At 36.0% G+C, this 28000-nt stretch overlaps 1 protein-coding gene across 1 annotated transcript in view; it reads right to left on the reverse strand.

Moving 5' to 3' along the window:
• Positions 1 to 28000, reverse strand: part of PREX2 (phosphatidylinositol-3,4,5-trisphosphate dependent Rac exchange factor 2) — a 232990-nt gene that overhangs the window by 50923 nt on the left and 154067 nt on the right. The window contains exons 31-35 of the mRNA XM_019726246.2: positions 24874 to 24915; positions 18982 to 19199; positions 15160 to 15262; positions 7338 to 7481; positions 1062 to 1176 (exon numbers count right to left, since the gene is read on the reverse strand). Coding sequence (XP_019581805.2) covers positions 1062 to 1176; positions 7338 to 7481; positions 15160 to 15262; positions 18982 to 19199; positions 24874 to 24915 — 622 coding nt within the window. The remainder of the gene's footprint in view (positions 1 to 1061; positions 1177 to 7337; positions 7482 to 15159; positions 15263 to 18981; positions 19200 to 24873; positions 24916 to 28000) is intronic.

A 28000-nucleotide genomic window follows, 5' to 3' on the forward strand; every position in this document is an offset into this window, starting at 1 on the left:
TGTCTTTCCCATTCTCATAAGAATGAAAACTTCATAAACATCGAATGAATGAATAACTGATGGTACAGAATCAGAGTAACTGGGGGGCACCTGATAATAGCTGATTCCAAACCTTAAAAACAGAGTTTGTTTTCCGTGTATAATGTTCACTTTATTCACTGGATGGCCTTAGATAGTACAAAAACTTGTGTAAGTTGTCGCTTAAAACAGAAATGATATGGAACAAACTGTCTTATTACCTAACCCGCCTAACCCACCTAGCATTGTTACTGACTCTTAACATGTTCTTAAAAACTGACAGGCATTATGGCTATCATTATCTTTTCTTTTAAGTAGCCAATTATTTCCACTTATCCTTTGATGTTCTGGAGAAATCTCTATAACTGGAGGGGAAGCCACTGTTTCCACTTATCCAGCATCCTTACCCTGTACTTTTGTGACAGTCCATTGGTCTTCTGTGGTGTTGAGCTCACCCCAGAATGGGCGCATGCTTGGTTCTGGCTAACAAGTGCCTCTTAAGGACTTTGCTGGAGCTCTCAGTGAGGGAAGGGGGTCGGGCGGAGGTGGGAGGGGTACCTTTTCTTTGAATGCAACACAGGTCTGCAGTGACTTAACCACATGTGAAACAACCCTGCCTGAAAATGACCAAGTCCATGTTTTATCATATCTTCCATGTTAAACATATTCTATTTGCGTGAAGGTGCCAGCTGTTTAATGGTCCATAAAGAAAACTATTTTACCTTTAATCACCTGGCCCTCCTAGAGGACACCACTATAAAACATCAATGCTTTTTTCCTGGAAATGGTCTACGAAATATTTAATCCCTAACCTTCATCAGAAATTAAAACAATTACATAAAAGTGTTCAAATATTTTTTCCTATTTTATTTGGGAAAAAAGTATACCCATTAGAATAGTTGAAATATTAAACCCTAAATAGAGGACTTTATATCCAAAGCAATTTAATTACTCATCTACTATAATGAATGTCAAAAACTCTATCTGCTCTTGTCAAAATATGGAAACTTTTTTTTTAAAAAAATAAAAGAACAATTAGGTACCTGAGCTTCTGGTTGTATTGCTTGACCTTTTCCAATGAGGCTGCATTTATTTGGGCTTGGAATTCTTCCACTGAAACATTGTCTCGATAATAATATCCTTCCATGCTCTCCAGTGCTGTTTGAAAGAGTAAATGTACTTTTCACATGATTTTATAACTCAATTTTGACACGTCTAGTGTAATCTTATTGATTATCAGCAAATGTATTAAACACATCAAATATGACCACATATGTAAGAAACTATCACTAACCAGATCAAAAATGAATATCATTCTTTTGCTCTCAAAATAAACTTCAAAGATTTCATGATTATCTCTGTTAAGTAGTCACAGGCAATTTCTAATTTAAACTGCCTTCTATTTTTAGAATGTTTTATGTATGTTCTTTGTGAAGCTAAACTCAAATTTCATATATATTATTAATATATAAACACACAAAGGGGTGTGTGTGCGTGTGTGTATGTGTGTGTGTTTTTACATATAAATACATATATACATACATATGCATGAGAAGCAGAACGAACAGTATTAACATACATAAGAGTAAAAAAATGAAATTGTCATTCTCTATGTATATTCACATTGTCTTGTAGCCGCAATTAAACTATGAAATATTAGTGCAATAAGTAAGAAGTATAGATAAAGTGAAATCTTAGAATACTACCTCTGCCCCAATGGTCAGTTAATTTAGTTAAAATAAATAAACATATATATAATACACACACGCACAGAGTCCCACTGATTTTAAATATTTTTTGATTAATATAGATTCCTTCTTAGTTAACATTTTCGGTTAAGTGTTTCTTTTCCCTTTAAACTTTCTGCACTGGTAATATTTTTAACCTTTTGGAGAGGAAATGAAGCACATGAAAGTGCCTGGAAGTACAAGAATTCCTATGGAAAGTTTTCTAGCAACAGGAATGACAATAGGTCCAATTTGTAATCAATTTGTCCAATGTAAATTATTTCCCCGTATAATTATTACCACTAAAGAGCCTCAATTTTTCAGCAGATTATTTCAAAATAGATAAAAAAATTAATCTTCTTTCAATACTGCTAAATGCAATAGTTTCTAAACAAAATGATAATGTTTCCTCATATTGACAGATACTCACCACCATTTTTCGGTGCAAAAATAGGAAAGTCACTGCTAATTTTAGCTGTGCTATGTATTCTAAACCGGTTAGATTTCTAGAACATTGGAGAAACAACAAATTCTCCAATTTGTTGTACAGGACATTAAATTTATTGGCTTGTTTTAAGGATTGTTACTTTTTATTCCTTATGACTTCTGCATTAATTAGAATATTTGCACTGGTTCAGCAAGCTTCTGTTCCTGAATACACACAAGAAATAAAGGAAAGTCTTCCTGATAAAACAATTCTCAAATACATGCCATATTCCATTGACAGGATGTTTACTTGTGAAAAGCAAATATTCCAGGAGGAGTCAATCTATCAGTGGTCATACTTTAGTGTGGATTCCTCTTACTAGTTGTAAAGCTAATAATGAAAGCCCTAGCATTTCAGTAAAACCACAACTCCCATGGTCCTCCACAGCTGTGTGACCTTGGCCATATTAATTAGTATCTGAGCTCCTCAGTTTCTTGATTTGGGAAATGAAAAATATGCATACCTACTAATTATGGTTCTTGGAAAAGAATTAAGTTAAATAATAGGATTAAGAGAGCCCATGACTACTCTTATCATTTATTGCAAGTGTTTTAGGTACTCAGCAACAGGCCCAGTACCCTACCGGCATTATCTAATTTCCCGGAGATACATGAGAGTGTTTAGTCAAACAGGAAGTTTTGGGAACTGAGAAGGTTCCATTCGAGAACACTTCACTTCGTGACTTAAGACCAGAAAGACTGGAGGAGAACACTAGGAAGGAGCAAGAAAAGAGGGCGGGTGAGGGATGGGGGATACAAGGAAACACCTGGGATCTAATTTTTATGTCTTGATGGCTCAACTTATCTAGAATGTCCAGTACTGCTCTAAAAGTTTGTTACAATATAAAAACAAATTGAGATTTTCATTATGTCTCTTGACAATATTTTCAAATTAAAAATAGTTAAAATTCACAATTATGTACATTTTTAAAAAAGAGTCTAACAATTTTGCCAAGAGTCTCAGCAAATTTTCATGGCACCTGCATGGAGTCGTGGGGAAATAAACAAAAAAAAAGATGACTTCTATATTTAAAAAGTAAATTTTATATGGCAAAGAAGAGAAAGGAGAACCACATCCTTTATTTTAGGTCAACAGCTTAGTTATTTGTTGTTATAAAAAAAAAGAAAAGGGAATGACGTTTTACCAAATTAAATTTCTATTTTCAGAAAAGTAGGTTAAATATATAGTAATGTCCCAACTTCAAAGTTAGACTTCTCTTTAACATGTTCTTATCTAGTTTCTGTAATTCTCATAATTTCATAATTTGTGGTCATATTTGGTACTTCCATCATTTCATACGTTCCTGTGGACCTCTTGATTTCAGACCTCCAGCCTCCAGAACGCTGATAGAATAAATTCCTGTTGTTTTAAGCCACCCAGTTTGTGGCCTGTTGTTGCAGCCCTGGGAAACTAAAGACTTCCAGTGTCTCATTTGGGGAATGTATGCACCCCATCCCTGAACTCTAGCTCCATGGATTTAAAGGTCCTGATCCTCAAAGGAGACAAAGCAGAGTCCAACTGAACTAAGCTACGGTGGCCACCTGGGCACTTGAGGCTCCTTGCGCCAAGGCACCAGCAGCCAAGAAGAGCAATCACGACCTTGGCAAGGCTACTGTTACATAACGAGGACAGGAAGAAATGTTTGGCACCCAAGTAATCCATTCAGGTCCCTCTTGGTATCCCCTTGGCCACGTTTGATGGTGAACGGACAACTGCATCAACCCTGGCCTGAGAAAGGCATCATAACCAGGGCATTAGGACCCTGGGGATGAAGGTCTTAGGTATGCCGTGGAGACCAGCAGAGGTTCAGACCGAGCGTAAGGCTCATCTACAATGGACAGCAGAAGGGGGGTAAATGAGAATCTATTGTCGCCCAAGACCAGCTGTAATAACAAGGGCTATGAGTTGTCTCATTAGCGTATTTCTTCTAAATCATCCCCCAGGAAGGGAGGCCCATCAGAGTCATGAAGAAGTCACTCCCAGTCCTTACAGAAATGCATCTGAAAGTGTCAGACGTGGACCATGGCTGATGCTCTGAGAGTCACCCACTCAGATCCCCTTTCAGAAATGAGGGGCCTGTTACCCAGATGCTATGATTGTCAGATGTCCCTCAGCTCTCAGCTCTGTAGAGCATCTTCAGCCTTTGCTGAGGAAAACTGTCCCATCCAAATCACATCCCCTCTAGGGGCAGCCAGCATCCTAATGACCTAATAAGGCAGAAGCGAAAAGGCCCAGCGCGCCTCAGCTCTCCAGAATCTAGAAATGTTGAACATTTGTGAAATGGATTAATCGAATTAAGCAATTATTAACTGCATAATTGCACAGTGTTTCATAATCCACAGTAACCCATGCCACACTCCCAGTGGCCATGAGAATAGCCTAGAAAGCTTCTAAAATATATTGGCATTTGGACCCCACCTCCCAGAGATTCTGACAGAATTGACTTGGTGTGAGACCAAGCATGGGTATTTTCTAAAACCTTCCCAAGATGATGAATGTGTAGCCAGTACTGAGAACCACTGAGAGAGAGCATGAAAACCAGCCACTGGGGAATGACCCTGAATATCACCCTCCTTAAATTCCCATTTTCACCCAGTTTAGTTACTTGCTTTATCTCACCCAGGGCTCGAGGACGCCAACAGGATGAATCTCTTGACCTGTAGGAAGTACTTAGAGAAGACTTCTTAGCATAAGCTTCACCTTCTAGTATTCTCGTTATGCTGACTTCACTGACTGGATGTTTCTATGATCCTTACCCTGGAAATCTAAATCATGTGTTTTGTCGGCCTAGATTCCTGTTCTCCCCCAGCAATGGCCCTTAGCAATGCATGTCCCCTAAAGTGTCCCCTTCTTGTTTCCAACCATGGAATTCCTGTTCTAATGGGTGGTCCCATCTCTGCAGGGTGCCCGATCAATGAGCATGCCCTCCTCTGCCCAAGGGTTGATCAGGCAAGAACACTGAGAAGAAGAGAGTACATTGGCTTTGTGTTCTAACTACAGGGTACCACAGAAAACTTTTGGAGGGCAGACTAAGAATGTCCCAGGAGATTTTCAAATTCATCTAATTTTTCTCTTTGCTAGCAAAGACCCATGTACACATGGGCACATAAAACTAAAACCCTCCAAATACATTTTCAGCCCAGTATAGACTCCAGGTGGAATCCCTTCCATTTACCACCACTTCCAACGACTCAAGCTAGGGCTGCATTTTCTGTACTTCCTTCAATCTGATGAACACTGAGTTCCTAATGGCTTCTCTTGGGAGTTTTATGAACACTGAGGAACTTCTGCAGGCACTTTAAATAAACAACCTTATCAGTGACAGATTTTTAATGAGACAAACTGCTTTCCTGTCTTCTTTACCTATCTATGACCTCAACTGGAGAGTAGCATTTCCACTGTTGCTTCTTCGATTCGTTTTTCTATTTTACTGCTATGTGAATACTAATAATACCTAATGTTTGCTGTAGTTTCTTTTTAAAGTACATTTTTTATAGCGATATTGTACTTACAGAAATAACATATATTTAGGGGTTCTTTTTAAATTCATTGTAGCCACAATTATAAAATAGAGCTTGCTGGCAAAGGAATCGTTTTCCTATGCACATTTGCTGTTGGGTATGAATATTCAGCTATTTATGGCTGATGTGTCACAAATGTAATAATTTTTTTAGAAAAGATGCTTAATGCCATCTGTCATCTCAGTAATGATTTCAAAGACAGAATTTTTAATGAGAGAGACATAAAGGAAAAGAAGTAAAGAGGCATTAAAAACTGTGAGCTCTGGTTAAACCCTACGAAAGTCAACATTCCAGACAAGTATCCTTCCCTACCTTCTAAAACTACCTCTCTGTAATGGCTTTTAACATAGTTTAGGCTAAATTGTTCTCCAAACTTAGTGCCGAAGTCTATTTTAACTCGGTTTCTTCTTTTTTATTCCTTTTTATTACAGGATCTTTTATTACCTTTATGGATCCTACTATAGTCCTCCAAAGAAAAATGAAAGTACCTTCTAATAACTCTTAAGATCTTCTCTTCACTGAAATTTCCCTCTGTTTAAATGTACTTTTGCCAAGAATCTGTTGGAGGCAGTCATTGATTTTAAATGATGGCAACAGAAAGAGAGGTAATCCATGTTTTAGAATTAAAATACTATGCATATGGTACAAGCAGAATTTTCACTTGGTAGTGAATTTAGATTTCATATCCCTGTCTGTTCTTCAGTTACAGAGGTTGATTTTATTCCTCTACACTTCTCATTTTTTATTGGAAAATAAAAATTCCACAACAAAACCAATGCAAGTCTTCGAGACTCAAAAGAAGGAAAAAATAAAATGTCTATGGTACCAATCAGAAAAATTGATATAATCTTGTGACTGCAGCCTGAATTTAAAAAAAAGAAGAAACAATCAAAGACTAGAGGAAACTAAACAATAATCTGGATTTCTGATCTTGTTGAGCAACATTTGTGACCTCCGAAATGAAAAAAGATCCAGGACATTCCCTTAGAAGCCAATTCACTGTAAGAATCTTCTTAATCTTAATTTATTCTATTACAATTGACAATAAAGGCTCAATGCCAAAGGTTGTTTTATATTTATAAAAGTAATACATTTTATTGACAAAAATGACATAATGCAGAAAAACTCAAAGAATAAAAGAATCGTCATGAATCACCCAATGATATAGAAAACATTTTACGTACATGTAAGTCTATACATACATGTATGACATAATTGAGGCTATCATATAAATTTGTTTTCAGTGTATATTATCAACCTTTTCTATCTCATAAATATTTTTAACTATACAATTTTAATGGCTTTGCCATCATTTATTTAAGCAAAATAAACTTATCTTTATTTCAGTCACTCATGTCTTGTTTCTCCATTATAAATAATGCTGCAATACCATTTGATAAATATTTAAACCATACGTGATTCTTTCCTTAATAAACATTCCCAGAAGTAGATATATTACCTAGGTACTATGCAGGAATTTTTGAATTAATGAAAAAAATAACACGATGATTACAATTAATTTTTAAAAGTTGAGCAAGATAAAATAATGTAAGTACATGAAGCATAAAAAGGGAAGCAGTTTACCTTGTGCAAAAAGAACAGGATGGATTTTGAACCCTCCTCCATTTTTCAACCGTTGAGGCAGTTGTTCAAAATGATAACTATCAATGTAGAAGTAAACTTTCAGAGCTTGTCGACTTCCTTCCACTTGATATGTAAGAGGAACATCTAAAATGACATTTAACGTTATATTACATCCTAAAATCAGGACACGTTATATAGTATATTTGTTAATCTTTAAATAGAATCCTGAAAATTACTAGAAACTAAATTATCTTAAAAGTACCCACGTATGTCAAGTTCAGGTTAGGCATACTTACAGTGCTATTAAATGAAAGAGTTTACATCAGATTCTCATTAGCTAAAGCAACAGATTTATCATTACACTGTATATAAAATTCTGTAAAAGGAAACTTCGTTACACTTTGATGCACCAGATGTCTCACTTAACTAAATGAGAAGTTTAGCTACATGTGGTTTGGAATCACAATCTCTCAGGACCAGTTGCCTCATTCATATTTTAGTCAAAATGAGTCCAACGGGTACACTTCTTAAGCAGTGTGCAAGAAATTGAGTACATAACAACCATTACCGAAATCTTCACGAGATTTGCAAGTTCTATTCCAAGCTCCAGGACAAAAATGGATTACCTCCATTGATGCCCAATAGTCATTAGAAATTATCTGTTCAGGGGGCAGCCAGATGGCTCAGTTGGTTAGAGCTTGAGCTCTGAACAACAGGGTCGCTGGTTTGATTCCCACATGGGCCAGTGAGCTGCGCCCTCCACAGCTAGATTGAGGAAAATGAGCTGCTGCTGAGCTTCTGGAGGGGCTCAGTTAGTTAGAGCACAAGCTCTCAAAAAGGTTGCTGGTTCAATCCCCGCATGGGATGGTGGGCTGCGCCCCCTGCAACTAAAGATTGAAAACAGCAACTGGACTTGGAGCTGAGCTGCGCCCTCCACAACTGGATTGAAGGACAATGACTTGGAGCTGAGGGGCCCTGGAGAAGCACACTGTTCCCCAATATTCCCCAATAAAAATTTTTTTAAAAATTATCTGTTCAAACTCTTTTAGCTATTTTTAAATATTCCAAATTTAGTTACTCAAAGAAAGCCAACTAATTCAAAAAGCTAAAATCCTGCAAGAGCATATCACAGTGCTATCATAAATTCTCTTCATTTTATGATACTTATCCAAGAAAAATAATTTCCACATAACTAAAAAAAAATGTGCTATGGAAGGCAGTGTGGAGGTTCCTCAAAAAATTATGAATAGAATTACCGTATGACCCAGCAATCCCTCTCCTGGTATTATCTACCCAAAAAATCTGAAAACATTTATCCGTAAAGACACATGTGCTCCAATGTTCACTGCAACTTTATTTATGGTGGCCAAGACATGGACACAATCAAAATGTCCTTCGATAGATGAATGGATAAAGAAGTTGTGGTATATATACACAATGGAATACTATTTGGCAGTAAGAAAAGATGAAATAGGACTATTTGTGACAACATGGATGGATCTTGGGAGTATAATGCTAAGCGAAATAAGTCAGACAGAAAAAGCAGAGAACCATATGATTTCACTGATATGTGGTATATAAACCAAAAACAGCAAAAGATCAAGACAAACAAATGAGAAACAAAAACTCATAGACACAGACAATAGTTTAGTGGTTACCAGAGGGTAAAGGGTTTGCGGGGTGGGAGATGAGGGTAAGGGGGATCAAATATATGGTGATGGACGGAGAACTGACTCTGGGTGGTGAACACACAATGGGATTTATAGATGATGTAATACAGAACTGTACACCTGAAATCTATGTAATATTACTAACAATTGTCATTCCCAATAACTTAAAAAAAAAAAGTAAAATCTTTCTCAAAAGCTAGAATAATCACATTAACCAGTTAAAAACTAAGGCCCAAATTTAGTAGGCATTTAATGTATGTTCTTGATTCAGTATTTATTATTTCTAACCTGCTTCTTGAAATAAAACTATATATAAAAATAGAGTTCAGGTTAATTATTATTAATGATAACAGATTCCAAACTTATTAAATGTATCTAATTCTGCATATCAGTAGAGACATTGTATTAACATCTACAAGTCTCTTTTATGCATATACTAATAATGCTTTTACTTTTGTGTATACATATTTTTAAGGAAGATGAAGGATTTTGGTTTGGGAAAAAGAATAAATAAATTTCCCAGTTGAAGAGTTGGAAATTAACTACATGTTAATGATTGGGAAAATCCTTTTTTTTTTTCTGGTTCAAAATATAGAAAAAAGATATATGGACACTAACGAAAATACAGATTTATATACACTAAATATTTGCATCTCTAGCTCCCCTTGTCATAAATGTCTTTCACATACATTTTCATTTTTGTTAAATTCCATTCCTTTACTCTTTGGCACCAACATAGCCAATCTCTATGTTACCAAATGAATAATGTTATTGAAAGGAAAATAATAATGCAGCAGTGAGTTCTATACTATAGGACTAGTAAAGAACAAATAAAGATGCTATACCAGGAATTAAGAAACTGAAAATTATCAAGTATATTAAATTTAAACAGAAGTTTAAACCTGAGAGTACTACATAGAAGAATGGAAACCCGTTTCTCTCAAAGTATTTGGTGCACCTGAAAAGAACCTAATAAAGTGGAGTTGAAAATTGCTGCCTTTTATTTTTGGAAATTTATCAACCATGAAAAACAAACTAGATGATTAGGACTATGTCATGATTAAAAGTTCCAAAAACATTACTGCATAAGAAAAAGGTCTCTGATTCTCTCCTCTTGAGGGATTCCTCCTAGAGAGAAATTTCAGTGGGGATATCCCATCCCTGTAAACATGGCCCCACCTCATGGAATGGGCCAGTGAGTTTGAAAATAAGTCTTTAACTAAATAGTTGTTAGTTCCCTCTGCCTGAATTTCTCTTCCTTGAACCTCTGCAGTGCTGGGTCTGTCTTGTCCTTCAGATTTCAGCTTAAAGGCTACTTCTGCTGAGAGCCCTTCGCTGGTGACCCTTGAAAGACCACCTCACTGTTATCCTTCCTGCACGCTAATTTCCTCCGTAGGCTTGATCACGACCCTACCTGTCTTTGTAATTATTCCTTATTTGTTGTCTCCCAACAATGCTGTGAGCTCCGTGAAGACAGGGACCCATCTGTCTTGTTCACCATGGCACCCACAGTTCCAGGTACACGCCTGGCCCACGCAGAGAGTGGAGCTCAAAATAGCCATCCCCATAATAATTACCATAAAATGACCTGTATCACCATTGAAAAGGGGAAGATCTGTTGTCATTATAGTCTCCAAAACCATGGAGATTTTCCACAAAATGAATTTAATTAGATATAACCTAATCATTTAGCTCATTTATTCATCCTTCACCAATTATATAATACGACATGGGAAGTATCTTACACGTTCCCTGTACTGAAGTGAGTCAGACTGCCCATTCACTCCTTTGCAGCTCTCACTAAGCGCCATGCCAACGGGGACTTTGTATCATTTATCACCATGACATTCCTAGAACTTGGCTCAGCACTGAGCATGTTACACATACTTAACAATGATTTCTCCCCCCAAAATCAAATGTCTTCAATGCAGACAGTTGATTCCACTTACTTGGCATGCCATAGTTCTTCAGAATCTCATTATTCTCTAATATAAAAATAAGACAAATGAGGAATGCTAAATGTAACTTCTTAAAAAAAGAATGCAAAGTAATAAAGCGAGGAGGATGGATTCAAATATTTACTGAATATTACCAGGAGCCTGACTAACTGCTAGAGACTTTCAAATACATTATCTTATTTAAGCCTCATAATCCTGTGAGTCAAGGAAAGCTGATCTTCTCATGTTTGCAGATGAGAACGGAGCCAGGATTTGAACTTAGTTTTCTTGACTTAAAGGCAGATGTTCACTTCGGTCTCCTTTGTTCTCATCTTCATGCTTCCAACCCTCCGTACTCAGCCCTTCCCTCACAGACACACAGCCGCCTCATTTCATTACAAATTAATTAGTCAATCTGACTCCTCTGCTTCTATGCTTATAGAAAGATCAAATCATATATAATTAATGATAAAGCTCTAGTTTTCTTACACCACTTGAATAAGATGTGATGACACTTGGGTACTGAGGAATTCTCTTCTTTCACGAATTGACTTAAAATGACAACTCTATTCCTACCATTACCGTTTTTAATTTGCTTGGACCATCTCATCCCATAGCATTGGAATGGACCTTTCACTAAGGAACTGTTTGCAGAAGTTTTGAGGAAATACATAAAAATGTATTGCCAAATGTATATCACAGGTGTCTGTCACAGGTTCACCTAATTTATATACTAAATATTACTTTCATGGTTTTAATTATCTTTAATAGTATATTTTTCAATATGCCAATGTTAAATCTCTCATAATGGATATGCAATAAGTATTTTATCAAGCTTATGATATTGGTTCCTCTCCTGCTTGCTCAACAGACCATTCACCGGAATATCATATTTGACCCATAGAAAACAGTACTTCTGTGAGCCTATAGTTCCTCAGGCAAAATATAGAAGAAAAAAATATTAGGTTATATTGTGAAAATAAGAGTTTCTCTACGTTCAGCAAAATTGTGCCTACATTGCTCAATAAAAATCTATTCAATACACGCCCACAGAAGACCATATACTTTGTTCAAATAATATTATCCTTATCAAATAATCCACTTTGCCAGACAAATTCTCCCTTGAATATAACCTATATTCCTAACATCGTAATTCACGTTCTCTCTCATTGATCAGTGAAGGTGAAACTTGAATAAAATTCTCTTTTCTCTGCCTTTATATGACACACACAGAATCAACCACTTCTGCCATCTCCACAGCTACGCTCGAGGTCAAGGTCACCACCCTCTTTCACGTGGGTGACTAAGCAGTAGCTCCCTCAGCAGTCTCTCTGCTTCTGTCCTGGCAGTGATGGTCTACTTGACACAGCAGGCTGAGGCAGCCTGTAGCAGGTAAGCCAGATCACGCCATTGCTCTGCTCAGTGGCTTAATTAGAAAGGCAAAGTTATTCCAATGGTCTGCCTTCTTCTTCATTCTCATCTCCTACTCTTTTCTCCTCACTCACTCCACTCCAGCCACACAGGCCTGCTTGCAATCCTGAAAGAATGGCACGCATGCTCCCACCTCAGAGTCTTTGCTCTTATTGTTCCGATGAAACCCTTATTGTTCCGATGGAACACCCCTCTCCCAAATATCTATATGACTTGCTCCTTGAACCCCTTGAGGTCTTTGCTCTCCTCCTTAGTGCAGGTTGCCTCCCTAGCTTGTCAGACATTTGCAACCTTTCACCTGCCCCTTCATGTTCAGGTGTTCCTCTGTTTCCCTCATACATTCATATTATTATCTTTTAATTTATTATCAGATTAACTCATTGTTCTTGCTTATTATTTATCTCTCCCCACTTGAATATCAGCTCTGGGAGGGCTATATGTCGGTTTAGTTCTCTACTATGTCCAACACCTACAATAGAGTTTGGCCATAGTAGGCATTTAAGAAATTTCTGATCAATGAATAAATGAATGATTATCATTCTTAAGTCAGATCGTGGATTAAGTGAATATTCACTGAGTCTCTATTTATTGTACTAGACACTGGAAATGTGTACATAAATAAGAACCCTTCCCAGCCCTGAAGAAGCTCGCATCTTCTATCATAATACATAATATCTCACACTTATGGAAAAAACAAAAGACAGAAAAATAAACTGCTAAAGGAACTCTTGGATTGATAGCTGCATTTTAAACCTATGTATGACATGTTGAAATGATAGATAAATGATGATAACTTGCAGAAACTAAGATACAGAGATTAGACCCTAGGTATTGCGATTTCTCTGAACGTATATTTCTAAATTACCGAATTTGTAAATTGCTGGTAAACTGCTAAATCAGAGGGATACTTTTCAATTCTTCAATTCATAAAGTAACTTCTTTGTAACATTAGATACAACTATGTTTGTTGAAATTCTCTTTCATTCTTCACACTATTTGTTTTTATTTTTATAACCATAAAACCCTTTTGCCTGTGGCAGTACATATATTTAATTGATATTTATTCATTCATTTCCTTGAAAAAAAAATTGCCTCTTTTTGTTCCAGGCACTTTTGGGTGCTGGAGATATAACGAACAAGACAGGAAAAGGTTTTGCCATCTTGGATATTGTACAGGACAAATAAATGAATCAAGATAGTTATTGTGATTATATTTGAACACACTAACATTTTTGACACTCAGATGAAATGATTTTCAATTTTCATTTTTAAGCTAACAGAAAAATGTAGAATATCTACTCCTTCAGGATTAAATTATAACTTTTATCAATTACTTCCAGGTCAACAATTATAATGTCTTTCTCGATTGGTTTCTGATCTAAACATTTTACAAATTGAGCATAATGTAGGACTCTAAATACTTGTTTACATTGCCTGCTAGCACATTCTCTATGGGATCAATTAAAGATAAAGAGTGCAAATTCGATGTAATCAGTTTTGCTAAATAATTGTGATATATTTGAGAAAAAGCTTTAGAGGTCACAGAGTTTATCCACACAGTCAGAAACATTAGGGCAGTCCTCTTATTTAAAAAACAAAACAAAACAACACAAAAAATCTTGACATGAATAAAGCAGCAGAAAAAACAAATATTCTATGACCCTACTTATATAAGGTACCTAGCACAGGCAAATTCATAGAGACAAAGTTGAACAGAGGTTACCAGGGCCAGAAGGAGGGGGAAATGGAAACTTTTTATTTAAGGAGTTTCTGTTTAGGAGTTCCTGTTTAGGAAGATGAAAAAGTTTTGGAAATGGATGTTGGAAATGCTTGCACAACACTGTGGGTATACTTAATGCGACTGAATTATATACTGAAAATTGGTTAAATGGTAAATTTTATGGTATCTATGTTTTACCACAATAACAACAACAAAGAAAATCTTGACGAGCATACACTCAAAAAACGTTTTGGAAGCCAAACTAATAGATAAAAATAAAAGTTTCGAATTACCTGTGGATTTAAATTATATATACTTTCTGTCACTTCCAAATTGGCTATTAGTAAGTGTGTTGCCCTAAATATGTTATTTTATACAAAACCATTAAATCTTCATAGTAAATACCAGGCGTGCCCAAAAAAATGTATGCACATTTTAAGAGATGTTATCTATGTATTGAATTACAGTGGCAGTGTGTAGTATGACATTTGTTCAAAAGATGACATTAATCAAATGAATGCTAGCATCACCAAGACAGTTAAATGCTAGCAAGACAGTTAAACAAAATGGCAAAAGCACGGTTGTCGTTGGAGGAGTACAAGACCATTTTGAAGTGGTATTTGAAATTCGAGAACTTTGTGGAAGTCCAATGACAATGGAGGCAGGAGTATGTAAAAGAACCTCCAACACGCCTAACAAGTGCATGCATTCGTGATAAGTTTGAGACACATGGCACTGTGTGAAGAAATTGAAACGGCATGCACAGTGATATAAGTGGACTTCGGTCAACGTTGCTCAAGCAGTTCACTGTCATCAGAAGTGTCTGGACGCTGATGGTAACCGCTTTGAGCACCTCTTGTAACTGCAGAAGTCACATGTGACTTGTATTCATCTTTTGTTATTGGAATATATTGAGTATTACAATTTTAATACAGTTTTTTCCTTTCTTAAAATGTGTATACATGTTTTTGGCACCCTTTGTATATTACTATCAAAGCATTACCATATGTTGTTTGATGCCAAAGAAATTCTATAAAACACCTTTGAAACATTTAACTACTTACTTGCAACTAGTGGTTCCTCTTCGGATGGTTTAAAGTAAAAAGAAACCTTTTCTAAATCAAAGAGTGCAACCAGTGTATCTTCTAGCATGGCTTGTTCATCTGTCTAGAAAGAAAGAAAAACACCTTACATGACATGATAGTTTTGTATAGAACATAATATAACATTACACAATATAACATCTCCACACCCAAACTAGCTTCACTTGTGTGTTATTCACATACGAGTACAAACCAAATGATCAACACTTAACTGAGAATTTACTGCCTAAAATGAAATTCATAAATCTCTCAAAGTTACAAGTTTCTTTTACAGCTTTATACTTTTCTCTATTGTCTAAATGGCTCTACACAACTTTTCAGTCTATTTTATAGCTAGATACTAATCATATTGATTTTGTTTGTTATTTACAAAGATATCTGTACATAAAAAGCATGTTATTTGCCTCTAAATTTCTATAATCTTATCAATATAACAGCTGAAAGGCAAACATATTGTTTTATTAAAAAGCCCCAGTGCATAAGGGTCATCCTATTCTACAATCAGATAACTTAGGCCTTATTCATTTTGCAATTTATTAAAAGTGTGATAAAAGCAATTTGCATGTGTGGAATGATTTTTCTATCAAAGAGCTTAGGGACAAGAATAATTTCCATCTCAACTGCCTTTATGGGACCTTAAACTAGAATCTTTTGAATATGAGATCTGATTTGTTTTCATCATTCATTTTATTCTTATTGCATGTTGTTTTACAGCTGAGGCAGGTAAGGTCCAGACACAGTAACAAGTTCAGTGCAAGTCTTAGCATTATCATCTTTCTAGTACTAGATTCTGGCCTTCAAATGAGTAGTTTAGTGCACTATCTGGAGGCTTTTACTAATTCCCTCACAAATGAATAATTAACCTCATCATACATAGCTTATTATTTAAAGATAACATTTGTTTCCTTGAGAATGTCAATGATCCTTTTAAACAATAATTTGAACATGCTATCCACTCATTTGAAAAGTTGCTGTAAGCTTATAGGCATATTTGTGGGGTAGTATTAGTAGAGGGTACAGGAGATGGTAAAGAATTTCCACTGTGTGAAAAAGAATAAGAGGCAGGCCCAGGCCCTACGGAAGGACAGCATGGAAAGCAAAAGATTAAGAAAGTCGTGACCTTTGCACCTTGGTTTGGTACTAAATACAGTGTATAGTGCACAGCAAGTGCTGGATAAATGTTTATTAATCTTATTTTTTAAAGTCCTTTGAAGCAGCAGGAAAACATATTGAACCTACAATTAGAAGGACGGGACTGAAAAACTGGCAGTTTTCTAACTGAGAGGAATACACACAGGAAGAAATGTCCCACACAGGGTGGCGTCTGATCGCTGTAGTGGAAACCACAATGTGTGATGCTCTGGCAGAAGCAGAGGAGGGGCTAAAGTGACACCCAAGTGACCACCAGGGACTGTGCTCAGAGCTCAGGGACAGACAGACTGCTAGTGCCTGCAGCTCCCAGAGGGAGCTCCCTTCACACAGCTGGGAGGCTTTTATGCTCATTTCAGAGGCAGAAAGACTATGCATTTCTTTGATTTTTGTTGCAACCTTTCGATTTTTTTGTATCAATACTTCAAATAAACATAATTGTTTTACAAGCCAATTAAAAAAAAAAAAAAACCAGCTTCCTTGAGATATAATTTACATCCTTGAAAACTCACCCATTTAAAGTGTATAGCTCACTGGTTTTTAGTATATTCAGAGTTGTGTACTATCACCATCATCTCATTTTAGAATCTTTTCCCCACCTCCCGAGAAACTCAGCATCCACTCCCCACATCCCGCCCCCCAATTCTCAGCCCCAGGCAACCACTAGCCTGTTTTCAGTCTCCAAAATTTGCCTATTTCACACATTACATAATAATAGAATCAAATAACATGTAATCTTTTGTAACTGGCTTATTTCATGTAGCATAATGTTTCCAACACTCATCCATGTTGTAGCATGTGCCATTACTTCATTCTCTTTTTTGCTGAATAATATTCCATTGCGTGGCTATACCGCAACTTATTTGTCTGCTCATCCATTCATGGACATTGTGGGTTGTTTCCACTTCTTAGCTATAATGAATAATCTTGCTAGGGACATTTGTGTACAAGTTTTTGTGTGAATGTAAGTTTTCGTTTCTCTTGGGCATTACCAAGGAGTAGAATTTCTGGGTAATCTGGAAATTCTGTTTAACATTTTGAGGAACTGTTAAACTGTTTTCCAAAATGACTTGACTATTTTACATTCCCACCACTTTGCCACACTTGGGAGTCACTGTCTTTGGGATGACAGCCATCCACATCCAAGGTGACACAGTATCGCATGGTAGTTTCGAGTTGCATTTCCCCAATGATGTTGATCGTCTTCTCATGTGCTTTTTGGCCCTTTTATATCTTCTCTGGAGAAACATCTATTCAAATCCTTTGCCCACTTTTTAACTGAGTTGTCTTTTTATTGTTTAGTTTTAAGGATTCATTATACAATCTAGCTATAAGTCACTTAGCAAATCTATGAATTACAAATGTTTTCTCCCATTCTTTGGGATTTCTTAAGTTTAAAGTCCCAGCACTTGATCAGACAATGGCAGTTTTAAAGTAAGAATATAATAGAAATGAAGCCGCATTCATTCATTCATTCATTCATTCAACATTCATTGTCTACCATGTATTTGGAAGTGGGCTTCCTATCTTATGTAATTTCTATCTGATAAATAATAGTTAATTAATATTTATTTTTAAGCTACTTTTCCAAGTACCTTATTTCAATTTTTTTTCATTAATTAAATCTTTCTTATTTGGTTATAAGCAACCAAATAAGAAATGACTCACCCACAGCGAGATGGAATCTGTTCAAAAGAATCTATTTCACTGAAGTACACTGAGGTAGACTTCTTCACCTTGTCATTCTAGAACCTTTTATAACTGTGCAGTACAGTGATTACCTCCCTGTCCTCAATGTTATTGAAGAAAACCATTCTTTTGATGTATAAACTCATGTATATTTCTTTAAAAATTCAACCATGTTACTTGGTAGCTATGTTTTCTGTCTATTTTCACAGATGGCATAGCCTGTCATGTTTCAAATCACAAGTCTATTTACCTAGCACCTTAAGTTTACATATAGAGTCAACATGTTTGCCTTAGAACATCATGACAATGATCAGAACCACAGAAAGTCTAAGGGAACAATCTCTAAGCTTACCCCAATGCTATTGATCAACTATTTTGAGATGCTTTCTTGACACCCACTGTGGAAAACTGGTACACAAACATGAACAAGTCTATAGCAATGAAGGCAAAGTTCTTCGATTTAACAGGATAAATGTGTATACAAAGGAAGGAAATAAAGTCCTTTAACACACGCCAATTTTAAACAGATTGTCAGACAGGATGATGTGAAAATTGTCGGAGCTTTCAATCAAGAAAGCTCCAGATTATCAACCTCAGTAGGAGCTTGGGTTTCATGGCAGGCTGTTTCTTCTGGGTTGGAAATGGAACCTTAGCTGGAAGATCCTCACTCCTCAGCTGACCTTTCTCAGTCAGTGCTTAGGGATGCAGGAATTAGTAACAGATGGAGGCTTTCTCGGCTTTTAGCAGCCACTGAGAATAGACAAAAATAAGGAAAGAAGGAATGCCTTCTACATACCTATTAAAGCTCGATTTACCCATGAAAAAGTATCTTCTTTTAAAGTAGCTGAATGACCGCGGATACAATGACGAATAACCACTTCTTATTTGGGAATATGTTGCAATGTGGGTTACAGGTGACATAGTGGGAGGCACGTGATTCCTTACCAAGTTCGGCGACAGAAGAGATTGAAAGTGAAAAAGAACCCCTGCATTCGCTATCTGTTCCAGCCACCTCCTGCTGGCTTCCCATGTTTCCATCTCATTTTCCTTGCTGTTGTCAAACATCTGGTTCAAAGCTGCCATGAGCTGCTCCGAGAAGGCGCAGACTGTGGCCACAAGGCTCTGGCAGAAAACCATGTCTCTTCGGAGCTGTGGCTCACTGTCTGCGTGCGATCCAGGGGAACAGAAAGACAGTGTTGAGAAATGTCGCAGTGAATAAAACCAATTTCTTAAGCATGTACATTCGCTGTTCTTTCATCCTTTCACCAAACTCAGCATGTGAAAAATGTGCATTTGAGATCTATTAATGAGCACATACATTTTAGCAAATTTGCTATGGAGAAAACATTAAACACCAGAAAATATTAGAAACCTATAAAATGATTTGTCTTAATTGATGTGTAATTAGCAAATTGTTTTGTAATTACCAAATTGTTTTATAAAACCCAAGGAAAAAAATAAAGCTGTATTTATTTGCATATTTTTTTGTCTGATGCACTGCAATCTGCATTTGTTGTGTGAACTTTCCTAAAGGAAACTCTATGTCCAATATTTCAGTTTATGCTGACAAATGAAATACAATAGTATGAAGACTAATTTTTTTTTAAATTACCTACTAAACCTACTGAAATATTAATGTGAAATGCACATGGGGAAAAGTGTACTGATGTCCAACCTTTTGTAACAATAAGCAAATCTGTATCTCCTGAACTTACCTATTCCACCTCATGAGTTATAAATACATCTAGTTCATAAACTCTTACATTTCTTTGAAATAAGTAATGGATTTATAATTTTAGCATAAACTGATTTTTACTAGGATTCTTATTCTGCAATTGACTGGATTTTGGATTGACTCACTTTGAAGGTATGTTTACCCTGTGAACTGCCACTCTGGGCCACAGTTTTTACAAGTGGAAAGAAAGCTAGCTGTGCCTCCGAGAACCTGATTACAAAGGGTTAACTTCTTTGGGTGCCTAGATATATGCAAACTACATAAGCAATATAAACACCAAGCCATACATTATGTACACTGAAAAATCACTAGTATTAGAACAACAAAGGCAAACATAATCATATTCCCAAAAGTGTGCTGAACGTTTTAAAGCTTCACAACTTTCTGAAATGAAGAAGAATTGTCAAAATTGGTATATAACATATAAACAAATGCTGCCTTTATTCAATGATGAGTTCTTGCTTTATTGACGAAAAGGCAAAATTTTAAGTTGCTTACCAAAAACACAGATGGTCTTTAAAAACCATCAAAGGCATGTGTACACATAATGTAATTGCTGTGTGTTAGTTTCTCTGTTAGTGAAGGCTATTTTTGAAAATTTTATTAGAAAAATAATTAAATATTAAAAGATTTGATTTCATAATGAAATATTCATTCATTAGGTTGAACAATAAGAACTCGCTGTGTTAGTAGGTCAAAATGCTTGAATATGGCATCTCCATGTGGTCCAATTTATTAATTTAACCAACATGTGTTAGACAGTTTCCTTAAGTAGTTACATACCATGTGCCTCATTCTAATAGCTGGAAAAGAGTGTTTCCTAGGTAACTATAAAATAGTGAAACTGGGAAAGAGCTTTGTTCAATTCTCAATTAAGAAAAAAGCAAAACACCTATTTTATTGTTGCATACAATTTCTAACAGAGTGTATATAGACAATAAATATTTACTGAAATAATGAATAAAAATAATAAACCAGTCAAGCAACAAACAAATGAAGTAAGTGAAATGAAAATATATGAGCTCACTCTCTAGCTTCTTGAAATTTCTGTCTTCAGTCTGACTTAGAAGGGTAATTCAGGTGGAAACGCAATAAGTAAAAATTGCCCTATCTTTCTTGTATATTCTTGCTTTGCTTTTCAGTTGTTCTGTAGTAAAGCAGAAAATCTGGGGAAAGTTCTAAAAATACTTCAGTAGCTTTGGCAGGAATACTCCCACCTACAACATGAGAGCAATTTCTTAATAAAAATCTAATTGGAAAGAACTTTCTAGTATCAAGAGTAGAAAGCTTAGGTCTAGAGAAGAAAGATTCTGGTTGCACTGCGAGCTTTAGAAGAGATCACAGGGGTTAGTAACTTTGCCTGTGGTAGAAATAATTATCTACAAATTACTTTTGAGAAGAAATTCCCAAATTTCTTTTTTTTTTTTTTTTTTTTGCGTTAAAAAAGAATACTTGGATGTCTATTCCACTTTCTGCTACTAAATTCTCTATGCATTTTAAGCCAAAATAAAATTTGCATTCAACTTCATTATCAAATCAGAACCAATCAAGCACTGAATTCAAACTTTAACACTGAATGTCCCACAGGAATTAAACACTGCACAAATAACTGGGGGTATGAAGGAGTCCAAAGGAGACCTTGGCCACGTCCATGCTCACAATAGAACGACAGAGCAGATATGTAAGGTGCCCTTGAACCACACTGCCATTTAAATCTTAATCCAACATATTTTCAAATGAAAAACCCTTAATAAATGCTATTGCATCATGTGATTTTCAACTGCCTCCTTCCTACTTTCGAGTCTAGTTTGCATAGATTTCAAAATGCACATCATATATTAAGAGCTTTTCAAGTGACTTTTGATGCGTTATTGTAATGGTGGAATTTGGTAAATCAGTAACGCAGTTAGATTGAGCTCGTTTGCAGTTTGACTCACCACATAGCTCGCTATCTAGCCACCTGTAAAATTAGACTTAGTTTGCAGTTAGATCCATCCTGATATTCAGCTGCTTTTTTCTTTGTTTCTCCCCTCATTAAGTGACTTAAAAACTCTGCTTCGTTCCCTTTCTCAAGGCTACCCATACCTCGTTAATCCATTTAATCAACAAAATCCTAACCTGAAAAGAGCAATTTCTTAATCCTCAGGCGCCTAGACACTAGAATCCAATTTGCAACTCCCATACAGTTTTTACTGGTGACGCATAAAACCCCAGGTTGCAGTGGCCCAGTCTGAGAGAGGAGTCCTGACATAACACTCTCTTAAAACAGACCAGATCCCAGGAAGGGATGTCAGCCCTCGGACCTGCCTGATCGACTCCCCCTTTCCTTTGTTCTTCTTGTGTATCTATAAAACCTTCTGCCCTTTCCGGAGATGCCTTTAGACAGATATGCCATCCTCTCAGAATGTAAGCATTCTGAATAAAACCTGCTTTTCTTTCCACCAGGCTTGTCTCTCGATTTTCAACTTTTCCAAGTGGCAGGCAGCCGAATCTTTAGCACGATATCATTATCATCTCACAGTTAGTAGCAAAGGCAGAAAACTCAGAGCAGCAGAAGGGGGCTTTACTCGTACTATCTATCCCCAAGTTCCATTTACAGCTTCTCAATACATCACTGTCCTCCATCCATCCATCCCAGGCACCTTCACAGGGTTGTTGTGAGAACATAATAGAGCGGTATATCTGAAAGCAGCCAGACAGTGGCTGTACAGACCTCTCTGAGCCACACAGTACTACCCAGCATCCCTCAAACAGAAAGTGCCCTTATAAACTCTTACAGCCCATGCATTTGCTCATGGACCCTCTGGCGATGGGCCCTTCTCCTCATCGTCCATCAGCAAACCTGAAATCATTGGTCAAGCGTCAACTCATTGAACAATTAAAACTCTTTAAAATATTATCTCCCCTCTGACATTTCCCCTCTCTTTCTGGAAGTTTTGTGCATTTCTTTCTGCCACTGCAGGCCTGAGGGCATCCTTCTGCGAGATGGCTAAGGACCTAGCATGGTGAGAGTTGGTTTATTTATCTGTGATCCCCAGGGACAATCCTCTCAGAGGGCTGGGGAAGTGGCATATGCACTGTGAATTATGCTCATGGACTTTAGAGACACAGAATTTGCTTTCATCTATCCATTCCGCCAATTTTAAACCAGATCATCCTAAGGGTCAGATCCCTTTATGTAAAATGGGGTATGCCTACGTCTTAGATCTTCAATAAAGATAAATGGGATAAACTCATTGAGAGCACTCAGCCAAGTGAAATTGGACGGTATCATTATAGTGATTCTTCTTTTCTCTAACATCTAAGATGGTGTCCAGCACTGAGTGGGTGCTCAGTTTTATTGCTAAAGGGAGAGGGAACAATGTAACAAAGAAATCAAAATAAGCTAACGCTCAGCAAAAATGTATATGCCTTTTCCTTTTAATCACACGGCTATTTGAAATTCGCAAGTGTCCATCCTTTCCAAAGCTATTCTCATTCCTCATCTTTATCAATAAGAATGGCAGTGAGAATAACAACAGCTGCTTCCAGCTTCTAGCAAAAGAAGAAGAGCAGCGAGCTGCGTTTCTTTTGTGTGACAGCTTGTTTGTTGTTTTTGCAGAGTAGGACTTCTCTTGTAGTGGGAATAGACTTAACAAAAAAAAGGAGTTTTTTTTACCTATCAAAGGCTTCTGTTTCATTTCAATATGTAAACACCCACTTAAACTCATCTTCTGCAAACATATTTTAAAATATTAACACTTCATTTAATCTTGACTGTTTTCGAAGTTCCAGTTCCATAGTTAGCTAGCTGGTCTAAAAATAATGAGACGGTTTCTAGACACAAGCAATCCCAGTCATTATTCTGAGATTGTAGGGAAAAGAAAGCAAGATTAACAAAGAAATAAAAAGAAGAGATTAGAGAAAAAGACAGGAGTAAAAGCGAATTTAGAATAATATTTAGCAGGCAGTCTACCCTTTTCAAGGGAAGAGCTTATCAATACGGAGTAATTTGGTTACTGTTTTGGCGCCATCCTATAATATATACAAGAAGGAAGGAGTGAGTGAGTGAAGGAGGAAAAAGGAGAATTATGACAGGAATAAAAAAATAAAATTGAAATCAAAATAAGGATCTGCAAGAACAGCCATTATTTCAATATTAATGAATAAAGCAATGCATTTGAGGACCACAGCTGGAATTGGCATTAACTAAATTTGTATTTCAAATCTGCCACCTACTATTTATTCATGTTCTCAAAAGGCATCTATCTGCCCCATCTTCCAGGAGCTCAAAAATATGTGTTGAATAAACAGTATTTCCTAGTTATTATTATTAATCTTCCTGAATGCTAATTTCTTCACCTTTAAAAGTGTGGGAAAATAATATTCTCCCAGAGTGTTTGTGAGGACCTGACGAAAATGACATAAAAATGAGGCCCATGAATTATGATTATCAGTAAAACTTAAAAAAGAAGTTATTAGTGTGGTTATTAGTAAAACTAAAATGAACACATAAATAATTTTTTTATATTACTACTCGGTCAATAAGCTAAGTCAACCTTGTTTAAGGCAAAAACCAAAAACCAACCGACAAACAAAAATGCTCTCTTGGTTAACTTGGCTCATTCATTCATCTATAATTAAAAATTTCCAAGTATGGTAGATTGCAAAAATGGTCAGAAATTCCTCTTCTCTCTGTATCCATGTCCTTGCAATATGATTTTGAGATACAGACTTCTCCCATTAAAAGCACTGTCCATCTCGCCACCCCTTGGGAATGGGCCCACCCGACGTCCTTGTTCATATACAAAAGATACAGTTTCACAATAAACCCCACCTACACAACCAACTGTACCAAAACCTGCTTTCTCTCTCTCTTTAAATTATATTCTATATAAATACCTATTTATATATGTCTTCATGTTTCTATTTGTAATTGAAGACGAGTATATGTTTTGGGGTTTTTATTACAACTAAGTTGTGTTTTTTATCTTCGCAAGGCTTTAGACAGGTAGGGATCATATTTCCATTTATTTTGTCGAAGACATTGCCCTGATCTCATGAGACTTCTAAGGTCATGGACCACAGTAATTTTCAATACTAAAAATAATACAAAATATTACCTGAATATTCCAGAAGTGCCAGAAGTATCCTACACTTTACCTCTGCAGAGAAAATTTAAAAAAAAACAAAAACATATCAGTTAGTTGTTCAGTCTTTTTCTGCCACTAACATCACATTTTAACAGTGTAGTAAAAATTAGCACATGACATCAGATAATAAAAATTCCACTCATTTGAAATGTTATTCTTTCCTACCAACTTATATAAATTCTACCCATTGCTCAGGACCCTAAAATGTCTCCCAGATCTGAATATGAGCCTATGAAACATAATTCAAATAGTTCATCCTTAGCTGCTATCGCTCGCATAGCATTCTCTGAACTCCTACAGTCTTGATCAATAAACTGTCAAACAGTACTTTTCCTTAGTTATTTAAACTTTTAAAAACTATGTATGCATATACAACCTTTATATACAATTACATATATCATATTATGCATTATATATTAGAATTACAGTTTATATAAATTTACATAGATTTATACATTATGTAGAATATACATTGTCGTCCTTTCCTATTTATACATCAAGACACTACCCTAAAGGACATAAAAATACTAAGTATTTCCAAATACTCATCTCCACCCCGTCTCCAAACAAGGCCAATCACAAATGTTTCATACTCATTGCTATCTGTCCAATGAGCTATGTGTTCATTTACTTCCAGTTGGCAGATGGTTTACTCGCACTAGGTAAATATAAAAATTTACAGAGTTCTTTTACATGCCCAAGATTATGGGGAATAACAAAAGTTAGGTTGTATCCTATTCTAGACTGGCTCACAATAGTCAGCAACAGAATTAACCTACAAGAAATGCAGGAAATACTTAAGAGGACATTGAATTTTACAAGTGAGACTGCAATAACAAAAGGATTTCAGAGGCAGAAACGTACATTGCACTAAGATTCAGAGACCCATATGCTATATACTAGCTTTATGGTCTTTAAAAAATTGCTCAACTACTTTGAGTCTCAACTTGCTCATTCATACGTGATAACATCTGTCTTATCTATTTTTATAGGTCTGTGTAGGAAAAATAAATGGGGATATAGATTAAAAACCTTGAAAAATTTTTTAAAGTGCTGTGCACCTGTGAATCACTGTTATTACTGCAATCTCGCTCTAGCTAAATTTGGTATAGAATTCTAAGTAAGCCTCAAAATGTTTAAAAAAAAAAAATTTCTAAGTTATGTTGTCAAGGGAGTAGGTGCATATTCTAAGAATGAAAAATAGTGCTAGCAAGAAAATATAGTAGAGAATGAGTACCAAATATCCAACAGTCTAGCATGGACAAGATCTTACGATATCATTAAGAGACTAGGATTGAGATACAACTAACTGGAAAGCCCCACTGAAAAATGGCTGCAACATCAGACTGATGACTTCGGACTTTCCTAACACAAAAATCACTATACGGCTCTGAGACAGGGTACCAACATTATGAACATGATATTTTAGGAAGATGAAGCTAGTATGTGTAAATAAGAAATGATGGAGATTGGGATTAGTTCAAAAACTATTCCAATTACTGAGGTGTATAAAGAAAAGGCAAAAATTGAAGAGACTTTTGATTTAAAAAAAGAAGAAAAGCTCTTTAAGATATTGTGACAAAGAGAAAAAATGAAAAGAGTAGGTTGCTGAAAAATGGGAGATTTTGAAAGGCATATGTATAATTTTTGTATAATTTAGGGTGATGGTGGGTAGAATTGTGTCACCAATTCTGATGTGTGTTTTTCCCCACACCCCCATCCCATATGCAGAATTAGACACCAAACAGATTGCCAGGAAATGGCAGCTTGCCCTCTCCTTTCACTAGTCCATTGAACTGAATTAGTGATTGTTTATTTATGTTTTTAAGACTCATTATAGTGACAATCACAGCTCTGATCCAAAGAGTAACTACCTCTCACTGAAACCTGCAACCAGGAGTGCAACTTAAATTCTGCAAAGAGCCCTCTCCACGCCACTGACAGGACTCTCAGCAAATCCAACTATGCTCAACCAGCTGCTGGGCTCCCATAACCGTGTCTGGCCCATATTCAATGTCTCTCAATCAATACGTATAGATAGCTGCCACTCCTATTGCTGTTTATTGGGCTATGAGATACTAAGTGTACAAAAGCGGGACTTAAGATGAAAATGTAAGATTCTCAAAATGAATACCTTTTTAAAAATTAAGCTTTTTATCCTGCATTAAAAGAAATTTAAAAAAAAATAAAAATAAAAAAGAAATTTATATCTTAAAGGTAAAGTTCTTTAAAATAACAAATCAAGAAAAAGCTCAAGGATTTATCTGTTCCTAATCAATATTTCATTTACTTTAAACTAAATAAAATGTGAAAAAAACTCAAAGATGATGAGAACAACTGCATGTATATTTACGAATTTTAACTTTTAGGAGTGCTATGATTCTGACATCTGTTCAGAAAAAATACACCCTTTACTCAGTAAAGTATATGCCCAAATTCCTTAAACCTAACAGTCTTTAAAAATATGATTATCATTTTCACTGTTCATTATTTTGGGGAGTTTTAAATGTAATGTTATAATGTGTCACAAGTAATCACTATTTTAGCTATAAAATAAAATTATAGCCAAAAAATCCAGCTGCCAAGAACAAAAGATTTCACTACACAATAGAATTGCTGTGATTTATTCGGAGTTTTCCGTAACTGTACAAACTCCTTTCCTATTGATATCTAACAATACCTAAGCTGTTATATTTGAGTATGTTTCTAGGCAGAAGACTTAATAATCACAGAACGTGTAAGTCATCTCTGCCATTCATGAAGAAATGAGGCCCAACGAAATAAAGAAACTGAGGCCCAGAGGAGTTAAGCTACAAACTCAGACTCTGTTGAGTTTAAGATCTGTCTTTTGTCAGGAAAGTACTATTAAAGAGAAAAACCACAGGCCCAAAATGTGTCACTTGTGCTAAAGCCCATGATACCAAACCTAAATTTAATACCTGACTTTGCTCTTTCAACCTTCCCTGGAAACATAGCCTTAATCAACCAGTCTGGAATTTTCTGGTCAAGAACCAGTAAGGTTATCTGTTGAGTGGACCCTCTCCATCCGCCATAGAAAGAAGAGGCAACATGCATGATAAAAACCCTTGAAATTCCC

This window comes from Rhinolophus sinicus, linkage group LG14 (genome assembly GCF_036562045.2).
Source record: "Rhinolophus sinicus isolate RSC01 linkage group LG14, ASM3656204v1, whole genome shotgun sequence".
Classification (NCBI taxonomy): Eukaryota; Metazoa; Chordata; class Mammalia; order Chiroptera; family Rhinolophidae; genus Rhinolophus; species Rhinolophus sinicus.